Raw genomic sequence first — 18,553 nt, forward strand, 5'->3', positions numbered from 1 at the left:
AGGACGTCCTTATACATACGAGACGCACACTACATAATAGTACTAGGTACAAAAGGTTCGCTCTCTAACAAAACGCGTCTATTACGACAGATATGACCGCTAGGTGGCGCAAGCGCGAGCAGGCGTCCGTTCCGTAGCGGTGCGCGGCAACAACTATGGCTAGACACCAAAATTGGTGTGGGCCGCATGTACTTGTAGCGACGCGACGAAATTGCGGAGTGAGCCACGCCTGCTGTAGCATAGACATCATATATCAGAATTTACTCTTAGTTCAACGCATGTTTTTAACTCCCAACTTTACATGGCGACCCTGCCAATGCGGCCATACGCTGCATTGGCGACGCGCTCGGCTGTGCTATCTATATAACACATAGCCAGTGATCTTGGCCGTTTTAATTTCTCATACTAAAAACGTATCTAAACTATAAAGTGTGATTTTTCTGTTCCCATCATATATAAACTCAGCCTATCAAACATTAGATGTTTTGATAAGTGTATCGGACGCCGCGGTCAGGGTTGTTAATGTAATGTTTTACCCCTGCCCCAGGCTCCCCAGACCCCTGCGCTACCCTCAACGGCGGCTGCGCGGAGCTCTGCACCCTCTCCGCCGAAGGCGTCGTCTGCGCCTGCCGCCCCGGCCGGGAACTGAACCCGGACCACAGCTCCTGCCGTCCCACCGCTACTCACTGCGACGACGGACAGTTCGCGTGCGCCGAGGGCCTGTGTATACCTGAAGAGCTGGTGTGTGATGGCGTCAATAATTGTGGATCGAGAGACGCTAGCGATGAGGACCTTTACTACTGTAGTGAGTGACTATTTTACCTAAACAACCTGTACTGTGTACCCTAGACTTAATAGACACGTTATAGTCACAGATACACAAACACAAAAGACACTTAAACATTTACAAAAACAATTATACTCATATAATCTATGGTAATACGTTAGCGCGATGTAGCAATGCATAGCGACATCTGTCGGTAATCAAATATATTAAAGCGGGTCACCTACGGACTGAATAATTTCATTATGACAAAAGACATGGACGAAAAATATTACAACGAAAAAGGTCCATCGTTTTGAAGTGGATTAAAAATAAAACTGTTGGCTTCTCAACCGTCTTGGTTTTAATACTAAATCTCCCGTGAATCTACTTGATTTTCCTACAATAAACAGGGTCGCTAAAAAATAACTGCTTTCCCGTTGCCAGGGAGGTTTTGGAATTATACTGAGCAACTTTTACTACGGGACCAACCCCGAAATAGCGAAAAAAAATTTAGCTGTTTCAAACATTTCGCTGGTCCATTTTTTTTATTTATTTAAACTTTATTGCACGAAATACAAATAAAATGTACAAATGGCGGACTTAATGCCTAAAGGCATTCTTTACCAGTCAACCATAGGCCTAAACAGAGATGTAATAAAAATGGTGCGAGAAGAAAAGTAAGAGAATTTAATTAGGAATTATTGCAAACAACTGAAAAACATAATAAACTACATATACAATACACAGATAGAAATAATAAAATATATACAATGAATATACTACTACATAATTCTCACATACATATTAATATATTACGATGGATACTACCTACTCATACTCTTGTTTTAGCAGATGTTTATGCAGCATCCTCTTAAAAGCAAATTTGCTCGGGGCTTGTCTTATGTTGAGAGGGAGTGAATTCCAGAGACGACTCGCCTGGACAGCGAAGGAATTTCTAAAGATTTTCTAAGAAGAAGGATTTTCTATTGGAGCGTAATTTTTTTTTGCGATTTTGTGGTTGGCCCATAGTAAAATTTGCTCTAATCCCAAAACCTCCCTGGCAACGGGAATGCAGTATTTTTTTAGCCACCGTGTATACATACTCTTTGTTTCAGCATCCCGTGTGTGTCCGGCCGATATGACGCCGTGCGGCGCCGGAGGGCGCTGCGTGCGTACTTCGTCCTTATGCGACGGTTTCGACGACTGTGATGACGGATCAGATGAGAGCTCCTGCGAGTGCCCCGCCCAGCAGTACAGGTAAGCATACTGTCCGACATGGCAATCATTACTGTCGAGTATGTCTTGTCGCCCTGTGTCCAGCAAGCATTATTGTCGCACATGTCCGTCACGTCTTCTCTGTGCGATGGCTTCAACGATTGTGATGATGGATCAGATGAGCGCTTCTGCGAGTGTCCCGCCCAGCAGTACAGGTAAGCAAGCAATACTGTCCGACACGACAATCATTACTGTCGAGTATGTCCGACACAGCAAGCATTACTGTCGCGTATGCCCGTCACGTCATCTCTGTGCGATTGTGATGATGGGTCAGATGAGAGGTCCTGCGAGTGCCCCGCCCAGCAGTACAGGTAAGCGTTATAGCAGTATAGGTTACGTTACACCGGCAAGCATTCTGCTGTGTACGTTCGACACGTCATCTCTGTGCGATGGATTCGACTATAGGGTATTTGTCTACTAGTCAAATCAGTTTGTTTTTTCGAACTGTCAAAACGTTTGTACACGACTGCCCAAACAAAAAGAGTGTATTGTTTTTGATAGCATGGAATTCATATGATACACTAGCATGTGACGTCACAATCAAATTACCTACTCTTTATAGTTTAATACGGGTTTTAAAATAGAAATTGTGTCTAAAAATAACTGCTGTCTACGTTTCTCTATCAATATTCTGGTGCTTGCTAAATAATTTATTTTAAATACAGTCAAATTCAAATACCCTATTGCAACGACTGATCAGATGAAGGTTTTGGTGAGCGCCCTGCCAAGCAGTAGCAGCAGGCAAACATTATACGATTTCAAGCTGACATAGATATTCTTAAGCTCATTTACATTATAAATACTATGAAAAGCGGGGTATTTTTAGCAGACACCGTCCGAAACAAGCGAATCCGGAGGTAGATGCTGCGAGTTTTAATTGTGGTCTACCCACACACCTCTACGTATTCATACAATCAAGCCCTGGCAACCAGGGATCGGATACCGGTATTATTGTATGGGAACGAAAACGGTATTTTTTCGTTCTTTGCTAATTAATTACTTAATTTCTAATTGGACAATCTAATAATACGAAGTCGTTACCTAAAAACGCAACTGAGTCCTACATTTTGAGTTATTTCGTAGTTTTTGCATAAAACCGGTTCCGATCCCTGCTGGCAACATGCAGGAATAACACTCACTGCTGTCGATTTTGCATAGCAGCAACATTTCATGTGATCGAACGAGCGAGCGAAGCGAAGCGAAGTTCTTACATTCAACTTGGAGCACACGGCTGGCTAGGGGCACGTCCCGGCATTTCGATGTTTTTAAGCTGAACTATCAGAGGATAGTTTGATACACAATAACTTAAGTAAATTTGTTCTAATTTAAATGAAATTGGGTAAACGTGTAGTTGAGGGCATTATATTTTAGTCATTAAATTATGAGCATGCTCGATCAAGGGGTTATTGAGCTAGAAGAGTTTAGAAGGCTAAAACGCCATTTGTGAGGGGTCTTGCTATTCTGGTCGTCTTTTTTGCAAGAAAGTATGGTCGAGTTTGGTATCAAATGAAAGTGCTCGGCTTATACATTTATAATATAGTTTTTAAATTTACAATTTTAAAATAATGATCTAACATTTTGGCGAACCGCGAGTTCTCAGTTCGGGGCGAACTACTAGTATATCATTACCATTCAAACGTTTAATAAATGCGACGTCCGCAGATGTTCGGACGGCATGTGCGTGCCGGTGTCGTCCCGCTGCGACGGGCTGGTGGACTGCCTGGACGGGTCGGACGAGGCGGGCTGCCCGCGCGGCTCGTGCGCGGCGCTGGGCGCGGGCGCGGCGCCCTGCGGCGGCGGCGGCTGCTTCCTGCCCGAGTGGCGCTGCGACGGCGCCAGGGACTGCCCCGACGCTACCGACGAACAGGGCTGCGGTGAGATCATACACGAGTATAGGCTATTCTACATTTTTAAATGGGGCATCATCTATGAAAAGGGACCTTATTGTCGGTGGCGCTTACGCCGCACAGCGTCGCGCGGCATTGTATTTATATCGGAGCATCGTTAATAATGGCGTAACCGCCATCGACAATAAGGTCCCTTTTCATAGATAACGTCACAAATGTTCGTATAGCTTCATTAGCTAACCGGTGTCACGTCTCTGTGTGACGCACCTGGTTTTGTGCTTGTTGCGTCTTTCCACAATTATATATCACTACATAGTATAAAACAAAGTCGCTTCCCGCTGTCTGTCTGTATGTATGCTTAGATCTTTAAAACTACGCAAAGAATTTTGACGGTTTTTTTATAAATAGATAGAGTGATTCAAGAGGAAGGTTTATATACAATTTGTTAACCCGTGCGAAGCCGGGGCGGGTCGCTAGTCTATCTAGAAATTCAAATCTCATAAAATTTGCTGCAGCAAATTATCCCCCATTCAGATATACGATGCGATATTTAAGATATTAAATATTTTTTGTTACAGAAGTAGACAGCACGACCCGCAGCTCCATGCACTCTTTAGCCCCATGCGACGTGGACCAGTTCACCTGCGGAAGCCCTGAGCGTGGCGACATCGAGTGTATACCTCTAACGTGGCGGTGCGACGGCGTGGTGGACTGCTCTGACGGGTCTGACGAGACTCTCCACTGCGGTAAGATAAGACACTACATTGTGGTAAGACAAGACACTAGACACTTCGGTGAGAGAAGACACTAGACACTATGGTAAGATAAGACACTAGATACTGCGGTTAGACAAGACACTAGATACTGTGGTATAAAACAAGACTACACTATGGTAAGACAAGACACTAGACCCTGTGGGAAAATAACACACTAGACACTTCGGTGAGAGAAGACACTAGACACTGTGGTAAAATAAGACACTAGACACTGTAGTAAGATAAGACACTAGACACTGTGGTAAGATAAGACACTAGACACTGTGGTAAGATAAGACACTTAGACACTGTGGTAAGATAAGACACTAGACACTTCAGTGAGACAAGACACCAGACACTGTGGTCAGATAAGACACTAGACACTCAGGTGTGACAAAACACAGTTACAGAAGTAGACAGCACGACCCGCAGCTCCATGCACTCTTTAGCCCCATGCGACGTGGACCAGTTCACCAGCGGAAGTCCTGAGCGTGGCGACATCGAGTGTATACCTCTAACGTGGCGGTGCGACGGCGTGGTGGACTGCTCTGACGGGTCTGACGAGACTCTCCACTGCGGTAAGATAAGACACTACATTGTGGTAAGATAAGACACTAGATACTGCGGTTAGACAAGACACTAGATACTGTGGTATAAAACAAGACTACACTATGGTAAGACAAGACACTAGACCCTGTGGGAAGATAACACACTAGACACTTCGGTGAGAGAAGACACTAGACACTGTGGTAAAATAAGACACTAGACACTGTAGTAAGATAAGACACTAGACACTGTGGTAAGATAAGACACTAGACTCTGTGGTAAGATAAGACACTTAGACACTGTGGTAAGATAAGACACTAGACACTTCAGTGAGACAAGACACCAGACACTGTGGTCAGATAAGACACTAGACACTCAGGTGTGACAAAACACAGTTACAGAAGTAGACAGCACGACTCGTAGCTCCATGCACTCTTTAGCCCCATGCGACGTGGACCAGTTCACCTGCGGAAGCCCTGAGCGTGGCGACATCGAGTGTATACCTCTAACGTGGCGGTGCGACGGCGTGGTGGACTGCTCTGACGGGTCTGACGAGACTCTCCACTGCGGTAAGATAAGACACTACATTGTGGTAAGACAAGACACTAGACACTTCGGTGAGAGAAGACACTAGACACTATGGTAAGATAAGACACTAGACACTGGTAAAATAAGACACTAGACACTGTGGTAAGATAAGACACTAGATACTGTGGTAAGATAAGAAACTACATTGCGGTAAGACAAGACACTAGACACTTCGGTGAGACAAGACATCAGACACTGTGGTAAGATAAGACACTAGACACTTCGGTGAGACAAGACACTGTGGTAAGATAAGACACTACACACTACGGCCAGACACGACACTATACTGCGGTAAGATCCTGTTCTGTGTCTGACGTCAGTTCATTTGCGGCTCTGAACGTGGCCTAACATCGAGTAAAATAACGCGATAAGCCAAACACTTTCTAACTTCCAATATTTTTTCAGGTCACAAGAACACAACGAAATGCACAGCGGACCAGTTCTCGTGCGGCGCGCTATGTTTGCCGCTGAGCGCGCGCTGCGACGGCGCCGCGGACTGCCCGCGCGGGGAGGACGAGGCCGACTGCTCGTGCGCGCCTACTGCCTTCCGCTGTGCCGGCGACAAGATCTGCCTGCACGAGGTAGGTCACTAGTATACCACTCACTACACCTGCCTCACTCTAACTCCGCTGAGCGCTCGCTGCGACGGCGCCGCGGACTGCCCGCGCGGGGAGGACGAGGCCGACTGCTCGTGCGCGCCTACTGCCTTCGGCTGTGCCGGCGACAAGATCTGCCTGCACGAGGTAGGGCACTAGTATACCACTCACTACATCTGTCTCACTCTAACTCCGCTGAGCGCTCGCTGCGACGGTGCCGCGGACTGCCCGCGCGGGGAGGCCGAGGCCGACTGCTCGTGCGCGCCTACTGCCTTCCGCTGTGCCGGCGACAAGATCTGCCTGCACGAGGTAGGTCACTAGTATACCACTCACTACATTGTCTCACTCTAACTCCGCTGAGCGCGCGCTGCGACGGCGCCGCGGACTGCCCGCGCGGGGAGGACGAGGCCGACTGCTCGTGCGCGCCTACTGCCTTCCGCTGTGCCGGCGACAAGATCTGCCTGCACGAGGTAGGGCACTAGTATACCACTCACTACATCTGTCTCACTCTAACTCCGCTGAGCGCTCGCTGCGCCGGTGCCGCGGACTGCCCGCGCGGGGAGGACGAGGCCGACTGCTCGTGCGCGCCTACTGCCTTCCGCTGTGCCGGCGACAAGATCTGCCTGCACGAGGTAGGGCACTAGTATACCACTCACTACATCTGTCTCACTCTAACTCCGCTGAGCGCTCGCTGCGACGGCGCCGCGGACTGCCCGCGCGGGGAGGACGAGGCCGACTGCTCGTGCGCGCCTACTGCCTTCCGCTGTGCCGGCGACAAGATCTGCCTGCACGAGGTAGGGCACTAGTATACCACTCACTACATCTGTCTCACTCTAACTCCGCTGAGCGCTCGCTGCGACGGCGCCGCGGACTGCCCGCGCGGGGAGGACGAGGCCGACTGCTCGTGCGCGCCTACTGCCTTCCGCTGTGCCGGCGACAAGATCTGCCTGCACGAGGTAGGGCACTAGTATACCACTCACTACATCTGTCTCACTCTAACTCCGCTGAGCGCTCGCTGCGACGGCGCCGCGGACTGCCCGCGCGGGGAGGACGAGGCCGACTGCTCGTGCGCGCCTACTGCCTTCCGCTGTGCCGGCGACAAGATCTGCCTGCACGAGGTAGGGCACTAGTATACCACTCACTACACCTGCCTCACTCTAACTCCGCTGAGCGCTCGCTGCGACGGCGCCGCGGACTGCCCGCGCGGGGAGGACGAGGCCGACTGCTCGTGCGCGCCTACTGCCTTCGGCTGTGCCGGCGACAAGATCTGCCTGCACGAGGTCTTTTATTTTGAACTACATTGCAAAGCAAATGCAATTTATTTATCGTCCGAAATATGATGTATGGTCTTAATTTGGAAACGAAATGCTTTAAAACGACACGAGTTACAAATTATCTATTCGCACACGTATCGTACATCGTTTCACAGTACATGTGGCCCTTAAAATTTTTGACGTAGGTACGTAATGTGCTTATTATAGCACCGGGGTCGTAATGTAGCACCAGATGTAGTGTAAAACTAAGTGTAAGGCCTGAGTGGACGCTCGCTCGGCGGGGCGTGCAGCGTGGCTGTGGGCTCACGCGTGATGTGAGCAGCGTGCACTAAGGCCGCTCCTATACGCTTGCATTTGTTTAACATGCACGCCGCACGCCCCGCCCCGCTGCACGCCCAACTCGAGCGTCCACTCAGGCCTTACACTAAGAATGCACGTTTCCCTCCAGGGCCTGTACTGCGACGGCGACGTGGACTGCTCGGACGGGTCGGACGAGCCGCCGGGCTGCAGCCGCGCGGCCCCCTCCCCCGCCCCCTCGTGCGCGGCGCCGGGCGCGCTGGCGTGCGCGGGGCGCTGCCTCCCCGCCGAGCTGGTGTGCGACGGCCGAGACCACTGCGCGGACGGCGGCGCAGGCAGCGATGAGGACCCCTTCATGTGCTGTGAGCACAGACAAAACATCCTCTAGACTGAGCATAGTAACGCTACCCACTCTGCCACTCATACGGTAGTTTTACTCCATCTTCGAGTCAATCCCGTGCCGTGATCCGTGTCTTTGAACGGACCAATCACGGCACGGGATTCGCTCACCTCGTCCCCCCGTACCCCCGTATTTTTGGCAGCATCAGTTTCATGAAATAATTGCTCTAAACTCAGTCTAGAGGATTCCTAGTCTATGACTATGAGTTAGTGTAATGCCTGAGTGGACGCTCGAGTTGAGCGTGCAGCGGGGCGGGGCGTGCGGCGTGCATGTTAAACAAATGCAAGCGTATAGGAGCGGCCTTAATGCACGCTGCTCACATCACGCGTGAGCCCACAGCCACGCTGCACGCCCCGCCGAACGCTCCGCTTAGAGCGTCCACTCAGGCCTTACACTTACGGATAGAGCAGCACGAAAATTGGCGAGTGCCGTGAAACACTCGGTTGGAACGAAGTTAAGAAAGGATGATGTTCAGTTATATTTATTCATGTTCGTTTATGTTCAGTTATAATTATTCATGTTCAGTTATATTTATTCATGTTTAGTTATATTTATTCATGTTCAGTTATATTTATTCATGTTTAGTTATATTTATTCATGTTCAGTTATATTTATTCATGTTCAGTTATATTTATTCATGTTCAGTTATATTTATTCATGTTTAGTTATATTTATTCATGTTCAGTTATATTTATTCATGTTATATTTATTCATGTTTAGTTATATTTATTCATGTTCAGTTATATTTATTCATGTTCAGTTATGTTTATTCATGTTCAGTTATGTTTATTCATGTTCAGTTATGTTTATTCGTGTTCAGTTATATTTGTTTATGTTCAGCGGGCGCAGCATGGTTCCATTTTTATCACCTGTCACTATGCCCGTTACTTTCGCACTTACATACTTGTTAGAACGCGACAGGCATGGTGACAAGCGATAAAAATGCGACCGTACTACGGCCGCAGTTATATTTATGTTCATGTTCTTCGTGTCTGTATCCGTATCGGTCATCCTCATTTTCATTTTCCCAATTTCTTCTTTCTCAATCGTATGTCTTCAGACCAGGGATGTTGCGAACATCCGCATCCGCATCCGCAACCGCGGAACTTCCGCATTATTTTCAACATCCGCATCTGCATCCGCATCCGAATAAAATCGATGCGGAGCTTATGCGGATGCGGATGTCGAACAAGTCGGTACAGGAACGTCTTAGCGGCGGCGTAAGTGCTAGGTAATTTCGTCATTACCGATGACGAAATCGTCTAGATCCAGAAAAGGCGGCCAAGTTACTGTTTACTAAATATAACGCACCTATATTCTTGCTCAAATACTAAACGTTTCGTTTTTTTTAATAAAAAAATACTAAAAATGTAATATTTGACGTTTTCTAAGTACCTAATGTTGACATCCGCATCCGCGGATGTGAGCCTTTAAATATCCGCATCCGCATCCGCGGATGTCAAATAATCTGCATCCGCAACATCCCTGCTTCAGGCTACAAGATGTAACTTTTTTTTTCGCCCCATCCGCCAACCGTCTGTAAACTTCGTTCCAAAAATCTAATCAAAATTTGTATTTTTTTTTTGCGCCAGCATCATATTCCCGCGCAACAGCCTCGGACGCAGCGCTAGGGGTCGCTGCGAGCTCCCGCTCGGCCTGCGCGGCCGGCGAGTGGCAGTGCGCCAACCGCGCATGCGTGCCGCGCGCCGCGCTCTGCGACGGACAGGACCACTGCGGGGACTTCAGCGACGAGAGGAGATGCAGTGAGTATAGTGTTAGGGGTCGCTTCGACCTCGGGTTTAAGTTTGCTTCGACCTCAGTTGCTCTTTTTTGGGTAAATTTGACCTAAAACCACTAAACCGGCGAGCGTGTATGAGGCATGTTATGAAAGTAACGGAAGCGAAAGAGGTATGTCAGGATCGTAGCAAGTGGAAATCCGTGGTCTCTGCCTACCCCTCTGGGAAATAGACGTGATTATATGTATGTATGTATGTTGACTTAAAATATATTCTAGGGGTAAATACCTTTGGCCTCAAAATCTGGGCCATGTTGCATAACAAACTACAACTAATATTACAAGCGGAACTCCTTTTTTAATTAGAGAAATTAGAAAAGGAGTTCCGCTTATAATATTAGTTGTAGTTTGTTATGCAACATGGCCCTGGTTTTCAGTACGCTTTCGACTACTAACCGTACAACCTATTAACAATAAGTGGTATTGGCAGATATAAACGAGTGCTCGATCCGCAACGGCGGCTGCTCGCAGAACTGCACCGACCTGCCCGTGGGCTACGCGTGCTGGTGCCGCGCCGGCTACCGCCGCGCCGGCCCGCAGTGCCGCGACGTGGACGAGTGCGCGGAGCTGGCGTGCGACCACGGCTGCAGGTACATGTAGACAGCAGAACTGCACCGACCTGCCCGTGGGCTACGCGTGCTGGTGCCGCGCCGGCTACCGCCGCGCCGGCCCGCAGTGCCGCGACGTGGACGAGTGCGCGGAGCTGGCGTGCGACCACGGCTGCAGGTACATGTAGACAGCAGAACTGCACCGACCTGCCCGTGGGCTACGCGTGCTGGTGCCGCGCCGGCTACCGCCGCGCCGGCCCGCAGTGCCGCGACGTGGACGAGTGCGCGGAGCTGGCGTGCGACCACGGCTGCAGGTACATGTAGACAGCAGAACTGCACCGACCTGCCCGTGGGCTACGCGTGCTGGTGCCGCGCCGGCTACCGCCGCGCCGGCCCGCAGTGCCGCGACGTGGACGAGTGCGCGGAGCTGGCGTGCGACCACGGCTGCAGGTACATGTAGACAGCAGAACTGCACCGACCTGCCCGTGGGCTACGCGTGCTGGTGCCGCGCCGGCTACCGCCGCGCCGGCCCGCAGTGCCGCGACGTGGACGAGTGCGCGGAGCTGGCGTGCGACCACGGCTGCAGGTACATGTAGACAGCAGAACTGCACCGACCTGCCCGTGGGCTACGCGTGCTGGTGCCGCGCCGGCTACCGCCGCGCCGGCCCGCAGTGCCGCGACGTGGACGAGTGCGCGGAGCTGGCGTGCGACCACGGCTGCAGGTACATGTAGACAGCAGAACTGCACCGACCTGCCCGTGGGCTACGCGTGCTGGTGCCGCGCCGGCTACCGCCGCGCCGGCCCGCAGTGCCGCGACGTGGACGAGTGCGCGGAGCTGGCGTGCGACCACGGCTGCAGGTACATGTAGACAGCAGAACTGCACCGACCTGCCCGTGGGCTACGCGTGCTGGTGCCGCGCCGGCTACCGCCGCGCCGGCCCGCAGTGCCGCGACGTGGACGAGTGCGCGGAGCTGGCGTGCGACCACGGCTGCAGGTACATGTAGACAGCAGAACTGCACCGACCTGCCCGTGGGCTACGCGTGCTGGTGCCGCGCCGGCTACCGCCGCGCCGGCCCGCAGTGCCGCGACGTGGACGAGTGCGCGGAGCTGGCGTGCGACCACGGCTGCAGGTACATGTAGACAGCAGAACTGCACCGACCTGCCCGTGGGCTACGCGTGCTGGTGCCGCGCCGGCTACCGCCGCGCCGGCCCGCAGTGCCGCGACGTGGACGAGTGCGCGGAGCTGGCGTGCGACCACGGCTGCAGGTACATGTAGACAGCAGAACTGCACCGACCTGCCCGTGGGCTACGCGTGCTGGTGCCGCGCCGGCTACCGCCGCGCCGGCCCGCAGTGCCGCGACGTGGACGAGTGCGCGGAGCTGGCGTGCGACCACGGCTGCAGGTACATGTAGACAGCAGAACTGCACCGACCTGCCCGTGGGCTACGCGTGCTGGTGCCGCGCCGGCTACCGCCGCGCCGGCCCGCAGTGCCGCGACGTGGACGAGTGCGCGGAGCTGGCGTGCGACCACGGCTGCAGGTACATGTAGACAGCAGAACTGCACCGACCTGCCCGTGGGCTACGCGTGCTGGTGCCGCGCCGGCTACCGCCGCGCCGGCCCGCAGTGCCGCGACGTGGACGAGTGCGCGGAGCTGGCGTGCGACCACGGCTGCAGGTACATGTAGACAGCAGAACTGCACCGACCTGCCCGTGGGCTACGCGTGCTGGTGCCGCGCCGGCTACCGCCGCGCCGGCCCGCAGTGCCGCGACGTGGACGAGTGCGCGGAGCTGGCGTGCGACCACGGCTGCAGGTACATGTAGACAGCAGAACTGCACCGACCTGCCCGTGGGCTACGCGTGCTGGTGCCGCGCCGGCTACCGCCGCGCCGGCCCGCAGTGCCGCGACGTGGACGAGTGCGCGGAGCTGGCGTGCGACCACGGCTGCAGGTACATGTAGACAGCAGAACTGCACCGACCTGCCCGTGGGCTACGCGTGCTGGTGCCGCGCCGGCTACCGCCGCGCCGGCCCGCAGTGCCGCGACGTGGACGAGTGCGCGGAGCTGGCGTGCGACCACGGCTGCAGGTACATGTAGACAGCAGAACTGCACCGACCTGCCCGTGGGCTACGCGTGCTGGTGCCGCGCCGGCTACCGCCGCGCCGGCCCGCAGTGCCGCGACGTGGACGAGTGCGCGGAGCTGGCGTGCGACCACGGCTGCAGGTACATGTAGACAGCAGAACTGCACCGACCTGCCCGTGGGCTACGCGTGCTGGTGCCGCGCCGGCTACCGCCGCGCCGGCCCGCAGTGCCGCGACGTGGACGAGTGCGCGGAGCTGGCGTGCGACCACGGCTGCAGGTACATGTAGACAGCAGAACTGCACCGACCTGCCCGTGGGCTACGCGTGCTGGTGCCGCGCCGGCTACCGCCGCGCCGGCCCGCAGTGCCGCGACGTGGACGAGTGCGCGGAGCTGGCGTGCGACCACGGCTGCAGGTACATGTAGACAGCAGAACTGCACCGACCTGCCCGTGGGCTACGCGAGCTGGTGCCGCGCCGGCTACCGCCGCGCCGGCCCGCAGTGCCGCGACGTGGACGAGTGCGCGGAGCTGGCGTGCGACCACGGCTGCAGGTACATGTAGACAGCAGAACTGCACCGACCTGCCCGTGGGCTACGCGTGCTGGTGCCGCGCCGGCTACCGCCGCGCCGGCCCGCAGTGCCGCGACGTGGACGAGTGCGCGGAGCTGGCGTGCGACCACGGCTGCAGGTACATGTAGACAGCAGAACTGCACCGACCTGCCCGTGGGCTACGCGTGCTGGTGCCGCGCCGGCTACCGCCGCGCCGGCCCGCAGTGCCGCGACGTGGACGAGTGCGCGGAGCTGGCGTGCGACCACGGCTGCAGGTACATGTAGACAGCAGAACTGCACCGACCTGCCCGTGGGCTACGCGTGCTGGTGCCGCGCCGGCTACCGCCGCGCCGGCCCGCAGTGCCGCGACGTGGACGAGTGCGCGGAGCTGGCGTGCGACCACGGCTGCAGGTACATGTAGACAGCAGAACTGCACCGACCTGCCCGTGGGCTACGCGTGCTGGTGCCGCGCCGGCTACCGCCGCGCCGGCCCGCAGTGCCGCGACGTGGACGAGTGCGCGGAGCTGGCGTGCGACCACGGCTGCAGGTACATGTAGACAGCAGAACTGCACCGACCTGCCCGTGGGCTACGCGTGCTGGTGCCGCGCGGGCTACCGCCGCGCCGGCCCGCAGTGCCGCGACGTGGACGAGTGCGCGGAGCTGGCGTGCGACCACGGCTGCAGGTACATATGTAGGCTTGTGTAAGGCCTGAGTGGACGCTCGAGTTGGGCGTGCAGCGGGGCGGGTGCGGCGTGCATGTTAAACAAATGCGCACGTATAGGAGCGGCCTTAGTGCACGCTGCTCACATCACGCGTGAGCCCACAGCCACGCTGCACGCCCCGTCGAGCGAGCGTCCACTCAGGCCTTACACTTACGATTGAGCTGATGGAGCTTGCTAGTGTCGCGTCGGCGAACGGAACGGACTTAATTGAACCCATTTCAATATTTCTTACTGGGGCAACAATTGCTATACAAATTAAGCTACGAGTCAAGTAACAAAGTCGACGAGATTTTCAATTTATTTATCTTCGTATCTGATACAGCCACTGACAATCCAACCTCTAGACTGAGCTTAGGCCAATTCTTTCATGAAACCGATGCTGCCAAAAATACGGGGGGTGCGGGGGGACGAGGTGAGCGAATCCCGTGCCGTGATTGGTCCGTTCAAAGACACGGACCAATCACGGCACGGGATTGACTCGAAGATGGAGTAACGCTACCGTATGTGTGGCAGAGGGGGTAGCGCGACTATGCTATGTCTAGAGGTTGGATTGTCTGTGGATACAGCGAAAAATTTACTAATTAGGACGTTTTCATTCAGGAATACAATTGGCAGCTTCCATTGCAAATGCGAGAAAGGCTACAGGCTCATGGAGGACGGGCTCAGCTGTGCGCCGATCTCAAGTAAGTACTCAACCATCTGTAAACTGAAATAGATATACCTCCTCCTTGCTTCGTTCTCCTGTGCTGAGGGTCGTGACTTACGTGGAGCACATCATTCCGGATCGCAGCTTTCCAGAGTATCCGATCTCTTGCGACTTCTATGGCATCATGGACCTTGATGGATAGAGATCGCGAACGCGAACGCGATAGAGATCGCGAATGCGATGGTCCGACCAGGTTAGCAAACTTGGTCGGACCATCGCGTTCGACTGCGACCCCTTCTCTTTCCTTCCACCGAACCAGTGACCATAAGCTTTTCCAGATTAATATATCGTCTTCTCTTCGAAAGTGTCAATCGGTTGCATCGCTAAAGGCGAATTTAAAAAAGTTATGGCTTTCTGACGGAACTTGAATCTAAAAGATGTATGCGGTTAGGTAGTTTTAGTATATATGTATTATATCATATAGAATGTATTATATGTATTATATATTTCAAATATATATAGCTGTTTACGTATTTGTTATATTTCATATCCCATACTTTGTATATACTTATAGTAGGATATAGGTTTGACCTATCTTGTAGGATATTAAATCTTTTATCTTTATGCCGATTAGTACAGCTTTTATGTCTACCGTTCTCCAATTCTCCCTCAATTGCTCAAGGGTTAACTGGAAGAGATCCCTGAAAGGGATAAGTTCGCCTTTGTACTAATGATGTTTGTTCTTTCATGTGTTATGTTTCTTTTTGTACAATAAAGTATTTTACTACTACTACTATATCATGTATCTGTGTATCTCCTTTTTGTATTAGTTGTGTAAACTGTGTGTAATTTTATTTTTCGGCTTATTTTATGTTTCTTTCCTTTATGTTTCTTTTTTTGTTATCTGTTACCTTCCGTGATTATTTCTCACTTGATGGTTTCATCGGAAGATCAGCGCTGGAAGTCGCCAGCAACATGCTGAGATGGGGCCATTACGTGACACTTTATTTTTCACTATGTTATTTCTATGTATGTCTTTTGTCTGTGTGTTTACGAATAAAAAACTATTCTATTCTATTCCATATACGAAAGAAAAAGTGGCCAAAGCTTGTGCCCAGAGCTGGAATCGAACCAGCGTCCTCTGCTCGCGGCAGATGCCTAAAACCGCTCGGCCATCCGTCACGACGGTATGGGTCGAATTTCCTCACGTATAATTATGTAATCTGCACTTAAGCTCTGTTTTTTGTTTCGTTTCAGACGAGCCAGCATCCCTTATCTTCACGAACCGCTACTACATCCGTCGAGTCACCCTGGACCCTTCGCACACCAGCTCTCTCCTCATCCACGACCTCACCAACGCCGTAGCGCTCGATATGGAGTGGGAGAAACGGTGTCTCTACTGGAGCGACGTTGCGAGACTTGGCAGTTCCATTAAGAGGGCTTGTAGCGAGCCCGGACAGAACTCCTCGGGATATCAGGTGAGCTTTGCAGCGACGTTGCCAGACTGTCTCTACTGGAGCGACGTTGCGAGACTTGGCAGCTCGATTAAGAGGGCTTGCAGCGAGCCGGGACAGAACGCATCGGGATATCAGGTGAGCTTTGCAGCGACGTTGCCAGACTGTCTCTACTGGAGCGACGTTGCGAGACTTGGCAGCTCGATTAAGAGGGCTTGCAGCGAGCCGGGGCAGAACTCCTCGGGTTACCAGGTGAGCTTTGCAGCGATGTTGGCAGACTGCGTTTCACAGGCAGATAATATTCGTTTGATTTGGCGCGGTCGGTAGGATCCTAAGCCAAGCGTCCAAGTAGACCACAGATGGTTTTTACGTTGTAACAGCTGAGCACTGGATATATATCTATACTCAGACCCTAGGACCCTCGATTCACACATCAGCTTGCTCCTGGACTGAAGAACATGAACATTAACATAACAACATAACATAACAGAACATAAATGAACATTAACATAACTAAACATGAACACATCACCACCCTTTCTCAACTTCGGTCCAGCCGAGTGTTCCACGACACACCAATTTTTTTTCGTTGTTGAGATTCCGTAATTATTCCATTTAGAATGAGGAACTCTTGCCAAATTTTTCGTTATCTTTTGCATTTATATCAAGAACTATTTTTTCTTCCTCTATATAGCACATCATCATCTTCCTCGCGTTGTCCCGGCATTTTGCCACGGCTCATGGGAGCCTGGGGTCCGCTTGGCAACTAATCCCAGGAATTGGCGTGGACACTAGTTTTTACGAAAGCGACTGCCATCTGACCTTCCAACCCAGAGGGTAAACTAGGCCCGTATTGGGATTAGTTCGGTTTCCTCACGATGTTTTCCTTCACCGAAAAGCGACTGGTAAATATCAAATGATATTTCGTACATAAGTTCCGAAAAACTCATTGGTACGAGCCGGGGTTTGAACCCGCGACCTCCGGATTGCAAGTCGCACGCTCTTACCGCTAGGCCACCAGCGCTTTATATAGCACAATCCAGTTTTAAACCCACTAAATGTTTGACCACCACCCACTTATGAAAGGTAAAAGCTTTACCCCCTGATTCATAAACGTCTGCTAAGTTAATCAGCTGATGATCGTCGTTTCTCCCTCTCTATAACATAACGACAGATAGGGACAAACGACGATCATCAACTTATTAAGTTAGCAGCCGTAACATAACGCCATTAATTCATAAATTGTTTCAGCTTCTCCACGGCGCGACTCTTCAAAACCCCGACGGTTTGGCCGTTGACTGGGTAGCAGGAAACATCTACTGGTGCGATAAAGGCACTGACACACTTGAGGTGTCGCGTACCGACGGTGCGCATCGTCGAGTGCTTTTACGCACCGGGCTTCAGGAACCAAGGGCGTTGGCATTACACCCCGCTAGAGGGTAAGTGAAACAGACGGGGTCCCTTTGTTTCCAATAAAGTTTTAAGTCATAATGTATTGTTTGTGATATTATCATTAGTCATGAAACTGAAACCGTGAACTTTTCAGGAATTTCGTTAGGTTATCCTATAGATAGGTTAGGTTAGGTTTGTTTTATGGCAATCCTGAAAAGTAACGCAAACGTATTGTTTATGACTTAAAACTTTTTGGGAAACAATAGAGACCCGAAACATACATATTATAGGTTTATTCATAAACTTTTGTCAAATCGAACAAACCGTCGATAATCGTTTGTCCCTTTCCGTCATTTTGACCTTTCTGTTTGTTAGAAAGAGGTAACTAAGTTTATGAATAAGGGGGATAGTCTTCACAATATTGGGGCTCTTTGGTGGGAGGGGGACTTCTAATGGTGTGATAAAGCTGTCGCCGCTAGCTGCGCCTTTTGTTTCTAAGTTATGCCTATTTTTCTAGCACTATCAGGCCTATAATTTTCTTGGAAACAATGTTTTGACGTATTTTTTGTTAACAGCACCATCTACTGGTCCGACTGGGGCACCAACGCGCACATAGGCCGCGCTGGCATGGACGGGTCCACGCCTTCTATCATCATCAGCGCTGGACTCGGCTGGCCTAATGCCTTGGTCATAGCCCATGCTTCGAATGAACTGTATTTTGCTGATGCGAGAGAGGACTATATCGCTGTCGCGGATTTGGATGGGAAGCATGTCAAAGTGCTGTTCTCTAGAGGTTAGTACAGCGCCATCTATCGGTCACCTTCAGTCATCAGTGATGGACTCGGCTGGCCTAATGCTCTGGTTCATGCTTCGAATAAACTGTACTTCGCTGATGCGAGAGAGGACTATATCGCTGTCGCGGATTTGGATGGGAAGCATGTCAAAGTGCTGTTCTCTAGAGGTTAGTACAGCGCCATCTATCGGTCACCTTCAGTCATCAGTGATGGACTCGGCTGGCCTAATGCTCTG

At 52.0% G+C, this 18,553-nt stretch overlaps 1 protein-coding gene across 1 annotated transcript in view; it reads left to right on the plus strand.

Moving 5' to 3' along the window:
- Nucleotides 1-18,553, plus strand: part of LOC134658214 (prolow-density lipoprotein receptor-related protein 1-like) — a 197,808-nt gene that overhangs the window by 110,763 nt on the left and 68,492 nt on the right. The window contains 17 exon segments of the mRNA XM_063513823.1: nucleotides 548-805; nucleotides 1,882-2,023; nucleotides 3,704-3,915; nucleotides 4,467-4,634; nucleotides 5,048-5,221; nucleotides 5,585-5,758; nucleotides 6,183-6,369; nucleotides 6,412-6,520; nucleotides 6,574-6,843; nucleotides 6,897-7,646; nucleotides 8,096-8,306; nucleotides 9,937-10,107; nucleotides 10,570-10,729; nucleotides 14,633-14,715; nucleotides 15,936-16,156; nucleotides 17,384-17,571; nucleotides 18,100-18,317. Coding sequence (XP_063369893.1) covers nucleotides 548-805; nucleotides 1,882-2,023; nucleotides 3,704-3,915; nucleotides 4,467-4,634; nucleotides 5,048-5,221; nucleotides 5,585-5,758; nucleotides 6,183-6,369; nucleotides 6,412-6,520; nucleotides 6,574-6,843; nucleotides 6,897-7,646; nucleotides 8,096-8,306; nucleotides 9,937-10,107; nucleotides 10,570-10,729; nucleotides 14,633-14,715; nucleotides 15,936-16,156; nucleotides 17,384-17,571; nucleotides 18,100-18,317 — 3,696 coding nt within the window.

The sequence above is a fragment of the Cydia amplana genome, chromosome 21 (assembly GCF_948474715.1).
Source record: "Cydia amplana chromosome 21, ilCydAmpl1.1, whole genome shotgun sequence".
Classification (NCBI taxonomy): Eukaryota; Metazoa; Arthropoda; class Insecta; order Lepidoptera; family Tortricidae; genus Cydia; species Cydia amplana.